Here is a 21,726-nt window from a genome sequence, read left to right as displayed (position 1 = left end):
TTTCTGTTGATATGCTGATATTCAGCTGATATGCATATTCGGCTGATATGCGTTTCTCTCCTGGCTCTTCCACTGAGGAGCAACAGTCCTGCAGCAGGAATGTCCTCTCCTTTCTGTTGCTCCTCAGTGGAAGAGCCAGGAGAGAAACGCGTATCAGCTGAATCATGGGGGACACTTAACATTTATAGAGTCGTGTCTCTACATATCTACATAACGCTCCATATCCATGGAAATCCTTATATTCGTTAATTTCCAGTGAAATCGAACCATGAGAGAGGATGGACTCTGAAAAACAAACTGAGGGTTCTAGAGGGGAGGGGGTGGGAGGATGGGGTAGCCTGGTGATGGGTATTAAAGAGGGCCCGTTCTGCATGGAGCACTGGGTGTTAATACGCAGTGAATCATGGAACAGTACATCAAAAACTAATGATGTACTGTATGGTGATTAACATAACATAAAAAAAAATCCAACCTGTTTCGGAACTTGTCTTCTAATCAGCATTCAGGCGAGCAGGGCCGGAGCACGCGGAAGTGGTGAGGCTGATTGGCTGGGCACAGGGGCGCCAGGGTGTGGGCTGTGCCCTCTCCTCTCACTCCCAGAGACGCAGGAAACCAGGGCGCTTTCGAGCAGCGGCTCCTCCTGGCTCTAAGAAGCCGGGTCCGCTATTCGCGTCCGCCGGGTCTTTCCTTTAGAGTCAGACTCTCTTCTTCCAAAATTCTCATCTTGCTGGATGTTCCGAGGGAAAGCCCGAGGTAGGGGAGCGCGAAGCAGAGGGCTAGATGGGGACAAGTTCGCAGGAAGGGTCGGGCTCCCCAAGTTCCTGAGCTTGGTCCCTGTGGGAGAAGGGCTTCGGAGGGGAGGGAGGGGGAGACTCCTCGTGGCCAGTCCCCCGGGAAGCTCCTGGAGCACCCCAGCCCACAGTCTTCGGCGCTCGCCACGCGCGCACTGGGTTATGCTGCCCGGAACGCGCAGAGCCGCGCGGTGCGGAGAGCGGCTGTCGGAGCGGGCGGCAGGTGCCCGGGGCAAGCGTCACCGCCCCGAGAGGAGCCGGGACCCAGAGCCGCACCCGCGGCGGCCGAAGTCCAGGATGCGCCGCCGCCCTCCCGCGGCCCGCATGGAGCGTCACCTCCGTATCCTGCGGGTTCCCCATCTGATCGGTGGCCTGTGGTTTCTCCTCAGGTCACGATGGATCTTGAAGGAGGCCGTAATGGAAGAGCAGAGAAGAACTTCTGGAAAATGGGCAAAAAAAGGTAGCCAGTTTGTTTCACTTTCATACTTTTAAGTGGCTTGAGAAATTTTGGAGATGTATTTCTAGTCTCCAGCTCCGAAGTAAATGAAGACGGTATTTTTTTTTTCTTTTTATTTTTTATTGTTATGTTAATCCCCATACATTACATCATTAGTTTTAGATGAAGTGTTCCATGATTCATTGTTTGTGCACAACACCCAGTGCTCGATGCAGAACGTGCCCTCCTCAATACCCACCACCAGGCTAACCCATCCTCCCACCCCCCTCCCCTCTAGAACCCTCAGTTTGTTTTTCAGATAAAGACGGTATTTTTAACCTTAAACGCAAGTGGTTTTTCGGCAGAAGTTCACTGGCTGAGTGGAGGACAGCGTTTACACATTCCCACGGCCTTGATGAACTTCTTCCTCAGGCTTACTGCCCCCCACACGCCAGTGCTCTCACATCCTTCTCTGTGGTTTAGGAACTTTCTGCTTTACGAGCGCTGTTGATCGCCCACGTCCCGGGACATGGGCTGCTTGCGCTCTGCTCCGCGGTCCAGTCTCTTGCTTCTGGTGAAACAAACATTCTGGACATAGAAACACTGCATGTTTGTGGCATGGCAGATGGGACAGAAGGCCAAAACCACATGTAGGTGTTAAAAAAAAAAAAAAAGGCAATGACTATCTGACCGAGTAGAAGACATTCTGGAAAGAGAACACTGCAGTACCAAGGACACTGCTAGCATTGTGTGAAATTATTGGTAATGGAACCACAAAGGGAAATAGTAAGCAAATTTTGATCACAGTGCAGTGTCCGTACAGGAAATTTTAAACTTTGCTCAATAGTTTCATTCTTATTGTAAATTGTAATAAAAATTAAAAAATAAAGTAAGTATATTAATATTATTAGGAACCAAGCTTTTCCGTGTAAAAGAAAAAGACAAATAGGGACATCAAATAAGTTTTTAAAAATAATATTAAATTTGAACCGGACTTCAGTATGCACTCATGATTTTTTAAATAGTTCACTTTCTATCCACCAAAGGGGACAGTAGCAGTGAGTACACTCATTGTCAGATCTTGGTTTCTGAATACCATTCCTCACTAAATAGAATCTGTACTCCATGGAGAAGTGGCTAATTACAACCATGGATGTTGGGATTGGGGGCAGATACAAAATGAGCTTGGACTATCTTGTTGTTCAAAAAGAACACAAGAGCTGGCATCACTGTGCTTGACTGTGAAATACTGTATAGAGTATAGTCCATGAATCTTTAATACAATTCTGAAACGAGGAAAACAAAACAAAAAAGGTGGGAAGAGGTGGGGAGAATAAAGGAATATCTTTTTTTTTTAATAGAAAAATGCTATCGTATTGGAACCTGTGTTATCATTGATTCAGGCAAGGATTGTTATGGATCTTAAACCATTCAAAGAAAAGTTGTATCTAAGACATCCCAGATTTTTGCTAGGAAAAAAGGAAGTGGGGATTTTCACTGGAGAGATTTTTGCAGTTAGCAGTCTTAACCAAGTGATCAGACCTGGCGTCACTCATGGTGGAGTCCTGTGTTAGTGACATGACACCACCTGGGAAGTATGTTTGCAAAAACATTTAGTCTGATTCCTATCAAGCTTCTAGACTATGCTGTCCAATAGAAATACAATGTGAGACCCATTTGTAATTTTTAATTTTCTAGGAGTAACATTAAAAAAAGTAAAAAACAAGTGAAATTAATTTTGAAAGTATATTCTAAAGAAGCCAGAATATTTAAAATCTTATTTCCATATGTAATCGGAATTATTAATGATACAGTTTACATTCTCTTTTTCATACCAAGTCCTCAAATAGGCTGTGCATTTTATACTACTGCACATCTCAATTTGGACTCAGTTTGACACTGACATATCCAAGATGCAGGACAGTCTACAAGACATCTTGTTACTACAAAAAGTCAGTGTGGGTGGAGGGGGCAGAAGGACATCTAGATTTAAAGAAGAGACTGGAGACAAAACCATATAATGTGTAAACCTTGATTACATCTAAGTTCAAAATCAAAAAAGGAAAAACCTATAGAAAACATTCTTGGGCAATTTGAAAGTAGGTTGGATATTAGTTGATATAAAAATTGCTATTAGTTTTCTGAAATGTGAAAATGGTAGGAAAATGTGAAGTGCCCTGAAAGTTTGCAACTTACTTTCAAATTACTCAGCAAAATATTAACAATGATACTGTGTACTTACATAGATAAAGAACATAGGGTCAAAATGTTAACAGTTGTTGAATCTAGGTGAATTTTGTGTGGGTAGTCATTATTAGCGTTCTTTCAATTTTTCTATTTGAAAGTTTTCATAATGAAAATTTTCATATACACAAAAAGACTCCGTATAGTGGAAGGGAGATATTGCCCTTTTTGTTTTTAGGTTGTTTGTTTTGTTTGATACCTTAAAGAACTATGTCCTTAATACACAAACACTTAGGGATATTGGAGTAAGAAGTACTGAGGGTATGTGGAAAGAAATGGTAAAGAAATTCGTTGGAGCCTGCTCATACCTTCATTTTATTATTGATTCTTACCATGCCTACAGACTTCTTTTGAACAAAAAATTGTTTTTTTAGGTAAGTAATTCTTATTAAGCTGTCCTCATCATCACTGATTTAAATCTGTTCTTAGTACAACTATATATATTTTCCCTAGTCTTACTGAGGTATAATTGACATACAGCACTATGTAAATTTAAGGTATACAGCATAATGGAGTGACTTAAACATATTGTGAAATGATTATCACACTATGTTTAGTTAACATCTATCATCTCATACACATACAATAAAAAGAAAAAGCAAAAAAAATTTTTTTCTGCTTGTGATGAGAACTCTTAGGATCTATTTTCATAACAACTTTCATATGTATCGTACAGCACTATTAACTGTACTCATCATGTTGTAACACCCCTGGGACTGCCTTATCTTTGTACCTTTGGCTCAAATTCCTCTAGTAGCCACCCCCTCTCAGCCTCTGATAACCACGAATCTGATCTCTTGTTCTATGAGTTGTTTTTTTTTTAACTATATGTTCTAAATTGGAATTATAAAGAAGCATGTGGCTTTGCTAATATATATATAATACTCAGATGATAGTATCATTTGGAATATATGTATTTCTAAAGGTCTGATAAGCGACTTGCCTTTTGTTAAGTCCTGTGTTTCAAGCTGATGAGGATATATTAATGATCTAGTAGGGATGAGAGATCAATGTGGAAATGCATTTCTATATAATGCATTATCTTAGAAGTCTGAGGTTGTACTGAATAAAATAGCTTAGTGTTTAGGGGATAGGCTTTTCCTTTTAAACTTGGCTTTGTTCCAGCTGTGTGACCTTGGACAAGTTCATGAACTCTGTTCACCTGCAGTTTTCTCAGCTCTGACAGAAGGACAAAAATGTGCCTGCCTCATAGAGATTGAGATAAGATTAAATGAGATTGTGTTTGGGAAGTGTTTACTTAGCCAGTATTTGAAATATTATAAAATTTCCAGAGTAGGAGCAGTTTTAGAGAATGAAAAAATAAATAAAAGGCTTGGAGCTAAAATTCAATTATGTGTGACTGCTTTTTTCCTCTCATCCTGGTTCCAGAGATACTGAAACCATGCTTTAGTGGGAATAGGGTGGGACCAATTCTGAAGAGCTATGTTTGTGTATTTTGTGTGTTTTCATGTCCGTCTAACATCACTTTAAAGCCAAATATGGGGTAAGCTGTGGATTTTTTTTCCTTTAGAAGTCTCTTCAATTCTTTGACCTCGCTTAGCGTAAAGAACAAAGACAAAGATGAATTTAGTTTTGAACTTGAAAATCTGTATAAAAATAATGTGATTCTTCTCTGGAATAGTCTTTCATTTGTACATATGAAAATAAAGATGCAGAGGCTGCTTTTGGTCAGTTTGCTTGCATGCTCTAGGTGGCCGTCACACAGAGTGGAAAACGGCTTATAGCTAGAGTCATTTGAATCTGGACTCAAAATAATAATTAGCCTTCTTATTCCTGAGGACAGCTTTCTGATAGTTTACAGACCATCTTTTTTGATTATAGCTTTTCTAGATTGGAATTTATTGCCATAATGGTACATTTAGGGCTCCAGACATCCTTTCAGAATTAGATTGGCTCATAGAGAATGATTTAATTACCTTTCTTCTTAGGTTAGTTTATCCCCAGTATTTGATTGCCACTACTCTCCATTCATAGAGAATGATTAAGGATAATATGTAGGTAGTATGTAGATAGAATATCTACTGCTAGAATCACTTAGATGATAATTAAGAGAATTAACTCTGGAGAACATGAATGATTTTGTAATTACAGGTCTTCCTTAACTTACCATAGGGTATTTCCCCATAACCCCATTGTGAGTTAAAAATATCGTAAGTTGAAAATGCCTTTAATACACTTAACCTACTGAACATCGTAGTTTAGCCTAGCCTACCCTAAACATGCTCAGAACATTTACATTAGCCTATAGTTGGGCAAAATCATCTAACGCAAAGCCTGTTTTATAATAAAGTACTGAATATCTCATGTAATTTATTGAATACTGTACTGAGAAACAGCATGGTTGTCCGGGTACAGCATGGTTTTGAGTGTATGGGTTGCTTACCCTTATGATCTCATGGCTGACTGGGAGCTGTAGGTCACTGCTTCTGCCCAGCCTCACTAGAGAGTACTGTGTGCATATTGCTAGCCCAGGGAAAACATCCAACTTCCATACTGAAAGTATAGTTTCTATTGAATGCATAACACTTTCTTACCATCCTAAAGTCAAACCATTGTAAATCAGGGACTGTCTGTAGAATAAAAACAGGAAGCTCTCTTTTATTATTATTATTTTTAAAGGTTTTATTCTTTTGAAAGAAAGAGTACAAGCGGGGGGTGGGGCAGAGGGAGAGAGAGAAGCAGACTCCCTACTGAGCAGGCAGCCCAACATGAGGCTTGATTCCAGGACCCCGAGATTATGACCTGAGCCAAAGGCAAATGCTTAACCATCTGAGCCACTCAGGCACCCCAGTATTATTGTTTAATAATTGCAAAAGTTGTATGTCTGTGTATTCATCATAGAAAATTAGGAAATACCAAAGGTACAAAGAAGAAAATATTTTGAAAGAAATCTTATACCCAGTGATAATCACATTTACAGATTTCTAAGATACATGTAAATATGTTTAAACTTCGTAAATGGGATCATACTATTAATGTATATTTTTATGGAATAATATAGACATGTTTCTTTGTCCTATTATTAAATGTAGGATCTATGTTAATACGGTCATTTAAAAATTTACATAATTTTAAAGGTTTTGTGTAATCTTGTTGCTGTTTTTCAGTAAAAAAGATGAGAAGGAAGAAAAGAAACCAACTGTCAGCACATTTGCAATGGTGAGTCTGAATTTATTCAGTGTTCAAAATGCTTTGGAAATTTGACGTCTTCCCTAGAAAAGAGATATTTCATCTGGTATAATCTTTTCTTGGAACGTATGTTAATGGAGAGGTAAAATGAATAGGTTTAATTTAGCTTGTTTTCAGTGGAATGCCAATCATAATATGCCATGTAAATTGAGCCTCAACAGCCACTCTTCATGGCCTACATTCCAGTATTCTGCTAATTTTTTATGTGGCCAGTGGTCTGTTATCTATGCAAGCACTTGTCCCTGTGATGGTCTCAGCCATCTAGATAGAGGAGACCAGCCCCAAGGGAGTGTGGTTCTAAAAGGACACAGGGTCCCTTGTCATCAGTGGCTCTCAAATTCTGGCAGGTTTGAGGTCGAAGTCTCAGGCACCCAAAAAATAGAAGTTAACAATGCATTATTTATTACTATGAACTTAGCACATGTCATTATTCCTCTTTGCTGAATAACTAATAATCTCAAATTTGAACCTTTATATAATTCATCTCACTTTCTGGTTGCATGGTGGTTGCGTAGGATCAGGCTTGGAATAAGACAGGGATTTTATAGGTGTGGCTGGATGATGGTCTCTCTCTACCTGGATACTTCTTTTCTTCTTTCCCAAGAACCTGGAACACTACTGAACCACTTAAGTCTGGCAGTGAGTGCATACTTTATAATTCAGTCATAACACACCAGATAATTTTTAAATGGTGGTGGTGGGGGAGGGATAGGCTATCTTGTAAAATGGATATTAGCAAATGGATTATAAAAATAGTTACAGGCAGGAAAAAAACAGTTGCCTGACTTTGACACTGGGGACTCTGTTGTTACTTTACATGATCATCTTCTTGCGCTAAAGTTGCTCTGGCTATGGTTTCACCTTTTGTCCTATCACTCCTCTCTTTGGAATATTTTGGGAATGAGACTACATGTTTAGGTCATTCTCAAAAAGACTCCTTGGGAGGGTGTGTGCCTGAGTGGTTCAGTAGGTTAAGTGTCTGACTCTTTATTTCGGCTCAGGTCATGATCTCAGGGCTGTGAGATTGAGCCCCATGTTGGGCTCCATGCTCAGTGCAGAGTCTGCTTGGGATTCTCTTTCTCCCTCTCCCTCTGCCCCTCCCCCTGCTCATGCATTCTCTCTCTCTCTCTCTAAAATAAATAAATCTTTAGGAAAAAAAGCCTATTCAAAAGGGGCAGTTTTTGTTTTATATTTCATTCTTATTTATTAAAAGAACGTTTTATGTTAAAGTAGGGGTATTCCCAAGATTTAATTTCAGTTTTGTCATTTTGAGGCCAAAATGTTTCTGTCTTTTGTAGTTTAGTTTTTATGATTTGTAGCTTACATTTTTTTTAAAAGTCTTATTTTAGAAAATCTAACAGATCTAATATAGAGAGGTAATAATATCGATACAATTTAAACCACCAAAGAATAAAAATCCGGGGTTTAAATGTGAGGGAATGACAACACATACAGTATTATATGCCATGTGTTGTTCTAAGGATATAGAACTCATTCAACTGCTGCAACTCCCTTTGAGATAGATACTATTATTATTCTAATTTTACAGATGAAGAAACTGAGGCCAGACATACTAGTTTGCCCACCTGATACACAGCAGGGCCAGGATTCAAACCTGTAAAGTTCATGTTCTCAATCACAGTGCTCAGGATGGCACAGAAGGAATATACTGTAAGACTTTTGAGGAAGAGAAGTACTATTTATGTGGCTTTTCTTCATGTCTTTTTCCTGAGGAGTCTGACATAGAAAACGAAACTGGACTTGTATGTCAAACCTATAATTGACATGAGGACACATTCAGAACGTTTAACAGTTTGGTGCTGATGTTATCAGTTAAGACAAAATTCATGTGTCGGGGCTCCCCAAGAACCCCAGGTTCTATGATTCACTAGGAAGAGTGACTCTCGGGACTCAGCATATTGTCATACTCTTTTTTTTTTTTTTTAAAGGTTTTATTTATTTGACAGAGAGAGACAGGCAGAGAGGGAACACAAGCAGGGGGAGTGGGAGAGGGAGAAGCAGGCTTCCCGCTGAGCAAGGAGCCCGATGCTGGGCTCGATCCCAGGACCCCGGGACCATGACCTGCGCCGAAGGCAGACGCTTAATGACTGAGCCACCCAGGCGCCCCATATTGTCATACTCTTGATACTCATGGCTAGGATTTATTACAGCAAAAGGATACAAAGCAAAATCAACAAGGGGAAAAGGAAAGAGGGAAGCAGAGCTCCAGGAGAAACCGGGCATAAGCTCCCGGAGGCTTTGCCCGGTGAAGTCACACTTAACTCTCCCAGCAATAAATTGGGACAACTATGAAATGCTACCAGACAAGCTCATTAGAAACTCAGCACTCAAAATTTGTACTAGGGGCTGATCACATAGGCATGGCATATACCAGAATTCCAGACTCGTAGAAGGAAGGCAGGTATTCAGCATAAAGCACTTTGTCCAAATAATTTGGCCATTTTTATCAGTTAGGCGATGTTAACCCCTAACCCCAAATCCAAGTTCTAGATGCCCACCAAGGGCCAACCTTGAACACAGGTCTTGTGAAACAGCAAGTCTCAGGCTTACAACGTTAAGTTATTTCTACTATGAGACTTCCTGGGCGCCTGGGTGGCTCAGTTGGTTAAGCGACTGTCTTCGGCTCAGGTCATGATCCTGGAGTCCCAGGATCGAGTCCCGCATCGGGCTCCCTGCTCGGCGGGGAGTCTGCTTCTCCCTCTGACCCTCCCCCCTCTCATGCTCTCTGTCTCTCACTCTCTCTCTCTCAAATAAATAAATAAATTAAAAAAAAAATTCTACTATGAGACTTCCTGGCAGTCTGGACAAAGTGATGAAAAAAGAGGTAAGTAATTTCAAGTTTTTCTATGAGCATTTTTTAAAAATATTGGGCCTTGTTTCCAAAGAACAAGAAACATAAAAGTAGAATAAAATCTAAAGCAAGTAAGGAGGGCGCCTGGGTGGCTCAGTTGGTTGAGCGACTGCCTTCGGCTCAGGTCATGATCCTGGAGTTCTGGGATCAAGTCCCACATCGGGCTCCCTGCTCGGCGGGGAATCTGCTTTTCCCTCTGACCCTCCTCCCTCTCGTGCTCTCTCTAATTCTCTCTCTCTCAAATAAATAAATAAAATCTTAAAAAAAAACTAAATAAATAAAGCAAGTAAGGAAATGGGACAGATGGAAATCAGGACAGGAAAAATACCAGTGGGGCTGCAGTTCCTACACACAGCACTCCTGAAAGATAACACGCCCTTGGCAGGAAGGTGCTGCAGATTCAACTCTGAGCATGCTACTTCATGTATCTCATTGAAAAATTAATTTTTTTCAGAAGAGTTAATAGCTATTATCTATCCAGTGCTCCCTCTGTGCCAGGTACTTGTGAAGCACAGTGACCCAATGACATAGACGCTTGTACTGTTCTTACACTAGATGATGAAACAGAGAAGTTAAGCAATGCATCCAAAGTCCCAGATTGATTTAGCTAGTAAGAGGGCAGGCCCAGAATTTGCCACAGTCTGCTGACTCCAGAGCATGAGCACGAGCAGGGGGAGGGGCAGAGGGAGAGGGAGAAGCAGACTCCCCACTGAGCGGGAAGGCTGACTTGGGGCTCCATCCCAGGACCTTGAGATTATGACCTAAGCCAAAAGCAGATGCTTAACCCACTTAGCCAGCCAGGGGCCCCTCCAGAGCTAGAGCTTTTTTTTTTTTTTAAGATTTTTTATTTATTTATCTGAGAGAGAGAATGGGAGACAGAGAGCATGAGAGGGGGAGGATCAGAGGGAGAAGCAGACTCCCCGCCGAGCAGGGAGTCTGATGCGGGACTCGATCCCGGGACTCCAGGATCATGACCTGAGCCGAAGGCAGTTGCTTAACCAACTGAGCCACCCAAGTGCCCCCAGAGCTAGAGCTTTTAACAACTTTAATCACTTATGATAGTTTATGATCGGTTAAGCTTTTATCTGCTTGGAATTAAAGAGTTCTCTTTTGATACTGTGATCTTCTGGCCACCTGGTCATTCCTCAGTCATTGAAGATTTTACCACCAGGTTCAGTGTCTCCCTTTCCACACCCAGAGCTCCTACTATCTTGGGTAACTTTTATGGTGTTCTGGGTAACAGGTGCTCCGTGACCTTCATAGGCGCAGTCATCTGTTTCTCCCCTTCACCCCAGCCATCTGCCTGTATACTCACATCCTGAATTGTATTGTGTTTCGAAACTGTTGTGCCTCCAAAGTGACCAACTGAAGCAGCAGCTGAAATCAGTCAGCTATCTCTTTTCTTTTCAATCTGCTCACTATTCTCTCTGGATATTTGGCCCATTGACCCATCACTTTTCCATCAGCCCCTTCTCTTGCCCAAACTATAAACATCCTTTCACTTGTCATCCCAGCAAAATCACTGTCTGCTTTCTTTCTTGCTTTCCTTCATCTAATTGTTGTAGCACACCTCACAACAGGGTGTATTCCCAGCCGAAATCCTACTCTTCTCAGTGACTATGTCAGACCTCTACACTTTTCAGATTTCCCACTTCTCTTCTTCCCCCTTTTGTGGATGAGCTCTCCTTTTATTTCACAAACAGAATGGAAGCCACCTGACAAAAGATCATCCTCCCAATCTACAAGCATATCTCCCCCTGGATTAGATCCTTCTTCCTTCCCTCCTGATGTACCAGGAAGAATCTGGTTCTTAAAACTAATGACTCATTAGGGGCACCTGGGTGGCTTAGTCGGTTAAGCATCCAACTCTTGATTTCAGCCCAGGTCATGATCTCAGGGTCATGAGATCAAGTCCCATGTCAAGCTCTGCACTGAGCTTGGAGCCTGCTTAAGATTCTCTCTCTCCCTCTCCCTCTGCCCCTCCCCGCCCCCACACGCACTTTCTCTCACACTCTGTCTCTTAAAAAATATGTAACTCACTCATTTGTACTTTGACTCCCACATCCTCTGCCTTCTCAAGGACCTTACATTACTATTATTATCATCCTTTCTCTTCTGTATCTACAATCTCTCCCTCTCTATGGGGTCTTTCCCATTGGCATTTTTATGGGAGGTATCTTCAGTTCCACTAACCATCCTTCAAGCCACCCTCTCTTGCTCGCTTCACACACAGGAGCTGCCTTTACTTGTGTCAGTTTCACTTTGCATTCACTTCTTAACATATTATAACTTGGTTTCTGTTTCCACCACTCATCAAATTCGGTAGACATGTCTGGATTCCATCTTGACTTTTAAGTCTCCACCGTATTCTTTCTTCTCTTCGCTTCCATGATGCTACAGTCTGCTGATTTGGGTCTTATCTCTCTTTTTAATTTTTTTTAAAAAGTTTTATTTATTTATTTGACAGAGAACATGAGCGGGAGGAGGGGCAGAGGGAGAGGGAGAAGCAGACTCCCCACTGAGCAGGGATCCCGACGCAGGGCTTGATCCCAGGACCCCAGGATCGTGACCTGAGCCAAAGTCAGATGCTTAACTGACTGAGCCACCCAGGCACCCCTCTCTTATCTCTTTTGTCCTTTTGTCATTTTAGTCTGTGACGTTAGAGTTCCTTAACCCCTTATCCCAGGACTCAATGATTGTGTTGACATTTTCATACTTTCACATAGACATTTCCAAATTGTTTTCATGCAAAACTTCTTTTTCATTTGAGTTTCATTCCACACAGTTTTAGTTTCTATCCATTTGCAGTGGTTTCCTTTACCAATTTGTAGTTACTTTTGTTCCTCCATTGATGAAGTTGGCATGTAATTGCTTCTACTTCTCTCAACTATGCTCTCATTCTTCTTCTATTTGGGTAACCTTAATAATGACTCCTAGGCCTGATGTTCCTTGACCTTTTCAGTTCCAACAACCTTGACTCCTGCTCCTTTAGTAAATTACACTTGTGAACAAGGACCTTGGGTTTATCACCTGGGTGGACTCCCATCTAAGAAGTTGTAAACTCAAAGGTATCAGTCTTCAACTTTTCAACCTCAATTTTTTATTCCTTCTAGCTTAGCCTTTTTTTTTTTCAAAGATTTTATTTATTTATTTGAGAGAGAGACAATGAGAGACAGAGCGTGAGAGGGAGGAGGGTCAGAGGGAGAAGCAGACTCCCTGCTGAGCAGGGAGCCCGATGCGGGACTCGATCCTGGGACTCCAGGATCTTGACCTGAGCTGAAGGCAGTCGCTTAACCAACTGAGCCACCCAGGCGCCCCTAGCTTAGCCTTTTAACTTTGTTATCTTTTTTTGGACTTTGTGTACTCATTTCCTATTGCTATTGTAATAAAGTACCACTAATTTAGTGTCTTAAAACAACACAAATTTATTACCTTATAGTTCTGGGGCCAGAAGTCTCACTGGGCTAAAATCAAGGTGTCAGCAGAGCAGGATCCCTTCTGGACACTCTAAGATAGAATGTTCCCCCCCACCCCCCCAGCTTCTAGAGGCTGCCTGCCTTCCTAGACTTATGGCCTCTTCCTGCATCCCTCCAGCCTCTTCAGTCATCATTTTTCCTGCCACTGAGTCTGAACCCCTTGCCTCCTCTTGTAAGTATCCTTGTCATTACATTTGGTCCACTTGGATAATACAGGATAATCACCCTATCTCCAGACACTTAACGTCTGTAAAATCCCTTTTACCATGTAAAGAAACATTCACAGCTTCCTGGGATTAGCATATAGACATGTTTATGGAGCAGGGGCCTTATTCTGCCTACCACACCTGGTCAAGACTTTGCTTTCTCAATGACTCTCTATTGCTGGTCCCCTTACTCCATTTCTGCTCTTCTAAAAAGCCATTCTATCAATAGTAGTCACACCAAATCTCCTCAGTTCCTGCCTTTCCTTTGCATTTAGTTGGGAAGTTTAGAGTAAAACCCAGACTCCCTCCTCTGGCTATAAAGGCCCTGTGTAATCTGTCCTCTGGCTCATCTCTGACCTCACTGCAGAGAAATCTCCTGCACTCTGCTCTTGCCACAGTGGTAATTCTGTTTGGTCCTTGAGATACCATTTGTTTCCTTTATTCTGTAGGATGTTGTTCATTTCGGTTTCCTTCCTGTATTTTCACCAATCATCTCTGTGACTGATGTACCCATAAACGTGTGAGACGTCATTAAATAGTCTGTCCTTGATGTTGCTTCCTTGTCTGGTGCCCATTCTCTTGCTTTACCTTTTGCCCCAAGATCATCAAAAGGACAGTCAACATGCTGTCTCTATTACTTCATTTTCAAATGATTCTTAACCTCACTCTTTTTCTCTTCCTGCATGATCTTATCCAGCTCCCATGACTTCTGCTATATATGCTAGTATCATGAAACTGCATTCCAAACTCTGAATTCTCTCCATGTGCTTCTCAGATAGCACTTCCAGGATGAGCCATCAGATAGCACAAAATGAGATTTCCCTGTGTCCATTCCCTCCAAACTCTTGCCTCCTCTGGTTTGCCCTAGCTCAATGAAGGGTGCAAAGTCAATCAGCTTTTTATTACTGCTTCTATACCTCATACCCCAATCTTCTCTGAGCATACTGCTCTGCCTACTGTTCTTTCTGGCTAGAATGTCTTCCTTCTTGTTTCTGAATATATGCCAAACTTGCAAAGCTGGGAGGATGCAAAACGTCCTCTGTGAAGCTTTTCCACAAAGGGGGAAATGACCATTTGCTCAGTTCTCTGCTTTACTGCATACACTATGTTGTCTTAGCATGCAGAATATAAATTATCCTTCTTTGCTTTGCCTTCCTCCTTCTCTTTAAGCACTTTGAAGGCAGGACATAAAGCTTTGGTATTTATCTGTCTTTTATCAGCCATTAGGTAGGCATTGAGTAAATATTTATATTCATGGCCTGCTTGGTTTTATTATGGCCAGTGATTAGCTTTGGAAGTAAAAGATCCTGTGAGAGTAGGGAGAAGTGGAGAGAAATCCTTGTATAACAACTCTTTTCTCTTCCTCTACTGAGGAATTTGATATTTTATCTACTTTAATGGAGTCTCTAAGAGAAGATGAATGGCTTCTGCCTATCTCTTCCTCCCTTATTTGTGTTTTTTTAATTTTTATTTATTTTATTTTTTACTGTTATGTTGATCACCATCATTACATCATTACTTTTAGATGTAGTGTTCCATGATTCATTGTTTGTGCATGACACCCAGTGCTCCATGCAGAACGTGCCCTCTTTAATACCCATCACCAGGCTAAACCATCCTCCCACCACCCTCCCCTCTAGAACCCTCAGTTTGTTTTTCAGAGTCCATCGTCTCCCATGGTTCATCTCCCCCTCCGATTTCCCCCCCTTCATTCTTCCCCTCCTGCTATCTTCTTCTTTTTTTTTTCCTTAACATATATTACATTATTTGTTTCAGAGGTACAGATCTGAGATTCAACAGTCTTGCACAATTCACAGCATTTACCAGAGCACATACCCTCCCCAGTGTCTATCACCCAGTCACCCCATCCCTCCCACCCCACCCCCCGCTCCAGCAACCCTCAGTTTGTTTCCTGAGATTAAGAATTCCTCATATCAGTGAGGTCATATGATACATGTCTTTCTCTGTTTGACTTATTTCACTCAGTATAATACCCTCCAATTCCATCCACATCGTTTCAAATGGCAAGATCTCATTCCTTTTGATGGCTGCATAATATTCCATTGTGTATATATATACCATATCTTCTTTATCCATTCATCTGTCGATGGACATCTTGGCTCTTTCCACAGTTTGGCTATTGTGAACATTGCTGCTGTAAACATCGGGGTGCACGTACCCCTTTGGATCCCTACATTTGTATCTTTGGGGTAAATACCCAGTAGTGCAATTGCTGGGTCGTAGGGTAGCTCTATTTTCAACTTTTTGAGGAACCTCCATACTGTTTTCCAGAGTCGCTGCTCCAGCTTGCATTCCCACCAACACTGTAGGAGGGTTCCCCTTTCTCCGCATCCCCGCCAACATCTGTCATCTCCTGACTTGTTAAGTTTAGCCATTCTGACTGGTGTGAGATGGTATCTCCTTGAGGTTTTGATTTGGATTTCCCTGATGCCAAGCGATGTTGAGCACTTTTTCATGCATCTGTTGGCCATTTGGATGTCTTCTTTGGAAAAATGTCTGTTCATGTCTTCTGCCCATTTCTTGATTAGATCATTTGTTCTTTGGGTGTTGAGTTTGATAAGTTCTTTATAGATTTTGGATACTAGCCCTTTATCTGATATGTCAATTGCAAATATCTTCTCCCATTCTGTCGGTTGTCTTTTGGTTTTGTGGACTGTTTCTTTTGCTGTGCAAAAGCTTTTTATCTTGATGAAGTCCCAATAGTTCATTTTTGCCCTTGCTTCCCTTGCCTCTGGTGATGTTTCTAGGAAGAAGTTGCTGCAGCTGAGGTCGAAGAGGTTGCCGCCTGTGTTCTCCTTTAGGATTTTGATGGACTCCTGTCTCACATTTAGGTCTTTCAACCACTTTGAGTCTATTTTTGTGTGTGGTGTAAGGAAATGGTCCAGTTTCATTCTTCTGCATGTGGCTGTCCAATTTTCCCAACACCATTTGTTGAAGAGACTGTCTTTTTTCCATTGGACATTCTTTCCTGCTTTGTCAAAGATTAGTTGACCATAGAGTTGAAGAGTCCATTTCTGGGCTCTCTATTCTGTTCCATTGATCTATGTGTCTGTTTTTGTGCCAGTACCATGCCGTCTTGATGATGACAGCTTTGTAATAGAGCTTGAAGTCCAGAATTGTGATGCCGCCGGCTTTGCTTTTCTTTTTCAACATTCCCCTGGCTATTCGGGGTCTTTTCTGGTTCCATACAAATTTTAGGATTATTTGTTCCATTTCTTTGAAAAAAGTGGATGGTATTTTGATGGGGATTGCATTGAATGTGTAGATTGCTCTAGGTAGCATTGACATCTTCACAATATTTGTTCTTCCAATCCATGAGCATGGAACGTTTTTCCATATCTTTGTGTCTTCCTCAATTTCTTTCATGAGCATTTTATAGTTTTCTGAGTACAGATCCTTTGCCTCTTTGGTTAGATTTATTCCTACATATCTTATGGTTTTGGGTGCAATTGTAAATGGGATTGACTCCTTAATTTCTCTTTCTTCTGCCTTGTTGTTGGTGTATAGGAATGCCACTGATTCTGTGCATTGATTTTATATCCTGCCACTTTACTGAATTCCTGTATGAGTTCTAGCAGTTTTGGGGTGGCTTTGGGTTTTCCACATAAAGTATTGTATTATCTGCAAAAAGTGAGAGTTTGACTTCTTCTTTGCCAATTTGGATGCCTTTTATTTCTTTTTGTTGTCTGATTGCTGTGGCTAGGACTTCTAATACTATGTTGAATAGCAGTGGTGATAGTGGGCATCCCTGCCGTGTTCCTGACCTAAGGAGGAAAGCTCTCGGTTTTTCCCCATTGAGAATGATATTCGCTGTAGGTTTTTCATAGATGGCTTTTATGATATTGAGGTATGTACCTTCTATCCCTATACTCTGAAGAGTTTTGATCAAGAAAGGATGCTGTACTTTGTCAAAAGCTTTTTCTGCATCTATTGAGAGGATCATATGATTCTTGTTCTTTCTTTTGTTAAAGTATTGTATCACGTCGATTGATGTGCGGATGTTGAACCAACCTTGCAGCCCAGGGATAAATCCCACTTGGTCGTGGTGAATAATCCTTTTAATGTACTGTTGGATCCTATTGGTTAGTATTTGGGTCAGAATTTTTGCATCCGTGTTCATCAAGGATATGGGTCTGTAATTCTCCTTTTTGGTGGGGTCTTTGGTTTTGGGATCAAGGTAATGCTGGCCTCATAAAATGAGTTTGGAAGTTTTCCTTCCATTTCTATTTTTTGGAACAGTTTCAGAAGAATAGGTATTAATTCTTCTTGAAATGTTTGGGAGAATTCCCCTGGGAAGCCATCTGGCCCTGGGCTTTTGTTTTTTGGAAGATTTTTGATGACTGCTTCAATTTCCTTAGTGGTTATAGGTCTGTTCAGGTTTTCTATTTCTTCCTGGTTCAGTTTTGGTAGTTGATACATCTTTAGGAATGCATTCATTTCTTCCAGGTTATCTAATTTGCTGGCATAGAGTTGCTCATAATATGTTCTTATAATTGTTTGTATTTCTTTGGTGTTGGTTGTGATCTCTCCTCTTTCATTCATGACTTTGTTGATTTGGGTCCTTTCTCTTTTCTTTTTCATAAGTCTGGCCAAGGGTTTATCAATCTTGTTAATTCTTTCAAAGAACCAGCTCCTAGTTTTGTTGATCTGTTCTACTGTTCTTTTAGTTTCTATTTCATTGATTTCTGCTCTGATCTTTATGATTTCTCTTCTCCTGCTGGGTTTAGGCTTTATTTGCTGTTCTTTCTCCAGTTCCTTTATGAATAGGGTTAGGTTGTGTACTTGAGATCTTTCCTGTTTCTTGAGAAAGGCTTGTATTGCTATATACTTTCCTCTTAGGACTGCCTTTGCTGTATCCCAAAGATTTTGAACAGTTGTGTTTTCATTTTCATTGGTTTCCATGAATTTTTTTTAATTCTTCTTTAATTTCCTGGTTGACCCATTCATTCTTTAGTAGGATGCTCTTTAGCCTCCATGTATTTGAGTTCTTTCCAGCTTTCCTCTTGTGATTGAGTTCTAGTTTCAAAGCATTGTGGTCTGAAAATAGGCAGGGAATGATCCCAGTCTTTCGGTACCAGTTGAGACCTGATTTATGACCTAGGATGTGATCTATTCTGGAGAATGTTCCATGGGCACTAGAGAAGAATGTGTATTCCGCTGCTTTGGGATGGAATGTTCTGAATATGTCTGTGAAGTCCATTTGGTCCAGTGTGTCATTTAAAGTCTTTATTTACTTGTTGATCTTTTGCTTAGATGATCTGTCCATTTCAGTGAGGGGCGTGTTAAAGTCCCCCACTACTATTGTATTGTTGTTGATGTGTTTCTTTGCTTTTGTTATTAATTGCCTTATATATTGGCTGCTCCCATGTTAGGGGCATAGATATTTACAATTGTTAGATCTTCTTGTTGGATAGGCCCTTTAGGATATAGTGTCCTTCCTCATCTCTTATTACAGTCTTTGGTTTAAAATCTAATTTGTCTGATATAAGGATTGCCACCCCAGCTTTCTTTTGGTGTCCATTAGCATGGTAAATGGTTTCGCACTCCCTCACTTTCAATCTGGGGGTGTCTTTGGGTCTAAAATGAGTCTCTTGCAGACAGCATATCGATGGGTCTTGTTTTTTAATCCAGTCTGATAGCCAGTGTCTTTTGATTGGGGCATTTAGCCCATTTACATTCAGGGTAACTATTGAAAGAGGAATTTAGTGCCATTTATTGCCTGTAAGGTGACTGTTACTGTCTATTGTCTGTGTTCCTTTCTGGTCTATGTTGCTTTTAGGCTCTCTCTTTGCTTAGAGGACCCCTTTCAAGATTTCTTGTAGAGTTGGTTTCATGTTTGCAAATTCCTTTAGTTTTTGTTTGTCCTGGAGGCTTTTTATCTCTCCTTCTATTTTCAATGACAGCCTAGCTGGATAGAGTATTCTTGGCTGCATATTTTTCTCATTTAGTGCTCTGAATATATCCTGCCAGTCCTTTCTGGCTGGCCAGGTCTCTGTGGATAGGTCTGTTGCCAATTTCATGTTTCCACCATTGTAGGTTACATATCTCTTCTCCCAAGCTGCTTTCAGGATTTTCTCTTTGTCTATGAGACTTGTAAGTTTTACTATTAGATGTCAGGGTGTTGACCTATTTTTATTGATTTTGAGAGGGGTTCTCTGTGCTTCCTGGATTTTGATGCCTGTTTCCTTCCCCAAATTAGGGAAGTTCTCTGTTATAATTTGCTCCATTATACCTTCTGCCCCCCTCTCTCTTTCTTCTTCTTCTGGGATCCCAATTATTCTAATGTTGTTTCGTCTTATGGTATTGCTTATCTCTTGAATTCTGCCCTCGTGATCCAGTAGTTGTTTATCTCTCTTTTTCTCAGCTTCTTTATTTTCCATCATTTGGTCTTCTATATCACTGATTCTCTCTTCTGCCTCATTTATCCTAGCAGTTAGCACCCCCATATTTGATTGCACCTCATTAATAGCCTTTTTGATTTCGACTTGGTTAGATTTTAGTTCTTTTATTTCTCCAGAAAGGGTTTCTCTAATACTTTCCATGCTTTTTTCAAGCCCAGCTAGTATCTTTAAAGTAATGATTCTGAACTCTAGATCCGACATCGTACTAATGTCCGTATTGAGTAGGTCCCTGGCAGTCAGTACTACCTCTTGTTCTTTTTGTTGAGGTGATTTTTTCTGTCTTGTCATTTTGTCCAGAGGAGAATAGATTAATGAGAGAACAAAATGCTAACAGGGTAAAAACGTCCCCAGACAATATACTCTAAACAAATCAGAAAAGACCTGAAGCAGGGGGAAAAGAAAGGGAAAGAGAGAAAAAAGAAAAAGAAAAAGATAAAGATAAAAACGAACAAAAACAGAAGAAAACAAAACAAAAAATAGAATATGATCAAATATGATCAGGCTGGTATATAGATAAGTGCCACACACTAGATTTTGGGTGTATTTTGGTCTGTTAGAAGAAAGTGCCTCCCAAAATTTTAAAGAAAGAAACCTTATATATGTACAAAAATAAGGGTTGATATGATGAAGGGATGGAATATGACTGAAAAGATGAAAACTATAAAAAATTTTATAAAAGGAATTGATAAGAAGTTGTTTGAAAAAAGAAAGAAGAGGATTTAAAAAAAAAAGAAAAAAAAAAGGGAGAGAATGTGATCAGGCAGGAGAGTAGAAAAAAACCATACATTAGAGATTTAGGGTATATTTTGATCTGTTAGAAGAAACTACCTCAAAATTTTAAAGAGAGAACAACTTATATATATATGCCAAAAATACGGGTAACTTCAATGAAGGGATAGAATATGACTCTAAAAATGAAAAATAAAAATGTTTTCTTAAAAAGGGATTGATAAGATGTAGGTTAAAAAAGGGAAAAAGAAAAATTCCAAAAAAAAAAAAAGACAGTTAAAAAAAAACTAACTTTGAAAAACTAAAGAATCATGGTAAAAAAGCCATGGATTCCATGTGCATTATTCCCCTAGCGCTGGAGTTCTGCCATTCTCATTGATCGGTAAACTTGGTCTTGGCTGGCGGTTCTTGCTGATCTTCTGAGGGAGGGGCCTGTTGCCGTGGTTCTCAAATGTCTTTGCCGGAGGCAGAATTGCCCCGCCCTTGCTGGTCCGGGCTAAGTAATCTGCTCAGGTTTGCTCTTGGGAGCTTTTGTTCCCTGCAAGCTTTCCCTCCAGCTTTGGAGGCTGAGAGTGAAAATGGCACCTTCCCAATCTCTGCCCCAGAGGAGCCGAGAAGTCGGGGCCCCGCTCCTCAGTGAGCCCCCATAGAAAAGCAGTCAATCACTCCCGTCTCCCTGGTCTCCGGCTGCACTCCGTGCTCACCCAGCCTGTGACCTAGCATTTCTATCTCTGGCACATGACCCTGTGTGGAGTCTCCAAGCCCAGTAGATCCCTGTGGTGCGCTCCCGCGCCTCTCCTCCCCGGGGAAGAAGGTGAGTCTCCCCGGATCTGCCGCTTGTTGGGTCCCTGCTGGAGGAGCAGTGGCCCAACTGTGCCCTGGATCATGGTTTATGGCAACTCCGAACTGAGAACCCATGCCTCGGCTCCATCTCTGCAGCCGGCTTCCCTGCTCCGATCCCTGGGAGCTCTGCCGCACTCAGGTACCCCCAGTCTTTCTGTGACCCCGAGGGTCCGAGACCACACTGTCCTGCGAGAGTTTCACCCCCCACTTAGCCACTGGAGCGATGTCCCTCAGCAGAGCAGACTTCTAAAAGTTCCGATTTTGTGCTCCGCGGCTCTATCACTTGCCAGAAGCAGCCGTCGGAGGCCCCTCCCCTGCCGTCTATCCTCCCGAATATCACCTCAGATTCACTTCTCTGCACGTCCTACCTTCCAGAAAGTGGTCGCTTTTCTGTTCAGAGAGTTGTTGCTATTCTTTTCTTCGATCTCCTGTTTGAGTTTGTAGGTGTTCAGAATGGTTTGATCCCTATCCAGCTGAATTCCTGAGACCAGACGAAA

At 41.2% G+C, this 21,726-nt stretch overlaps 1 protein-coding gene across 1 annotated transcript in view; it reads left to right on the top strand.

Moving 5' to 3' along the window:
* The first annotated feature begins 567 nt into the window (after nucleotides 1-567).
* The window catches only part of ABCB1 (ATP binding cassette subfamily B member 1), a 115,420-nt gene continuing 94,261 nt past the window's right edge, over nucleotides 568-21,726 (top strand). The window contains exons 1-3 of the mRNA XM_035020489.1: nucleotides 568-753; nucleotides 1,181-1,251; nucleotides 6,600-6,651. Coding sequence (XP_034876380.1) covers nucleotides 1,187-1,251; nucleotides 6,600-6,651 — 117 coding nt within the window. The 5' untranslated portion in view covers nucleotides 568-753; nucleotides 1,181-1,186. The remainder of the gene's footprint in view (nucleotides 754-1,180; nucleotides 1,252-6,599; nucleotides 6,652-21,726) is intronic.

Source organism: Mirounga leonina, unplaced genomic scaffold (genome assembly GCF_011800145.1).
Source record: "Mirounga leonina isolate KUSES-001 unplaced genomic scaffold, KU_Mleo_1.0 Mir_174, whole genome shotgun sequence".
Classification (NCBI taxonomy): domain Eukaryota; kingdom Metazoa; phylum Chordata; class Mammalia; order Carnivora; family Phocidae; genus Mirounga; species Mirounga leonina.
The sequence above is the reverse complement of the archived record's forward strand: the minus strand, read 5'-3'. Positions and strand labels throughout refer to the sequence as shown.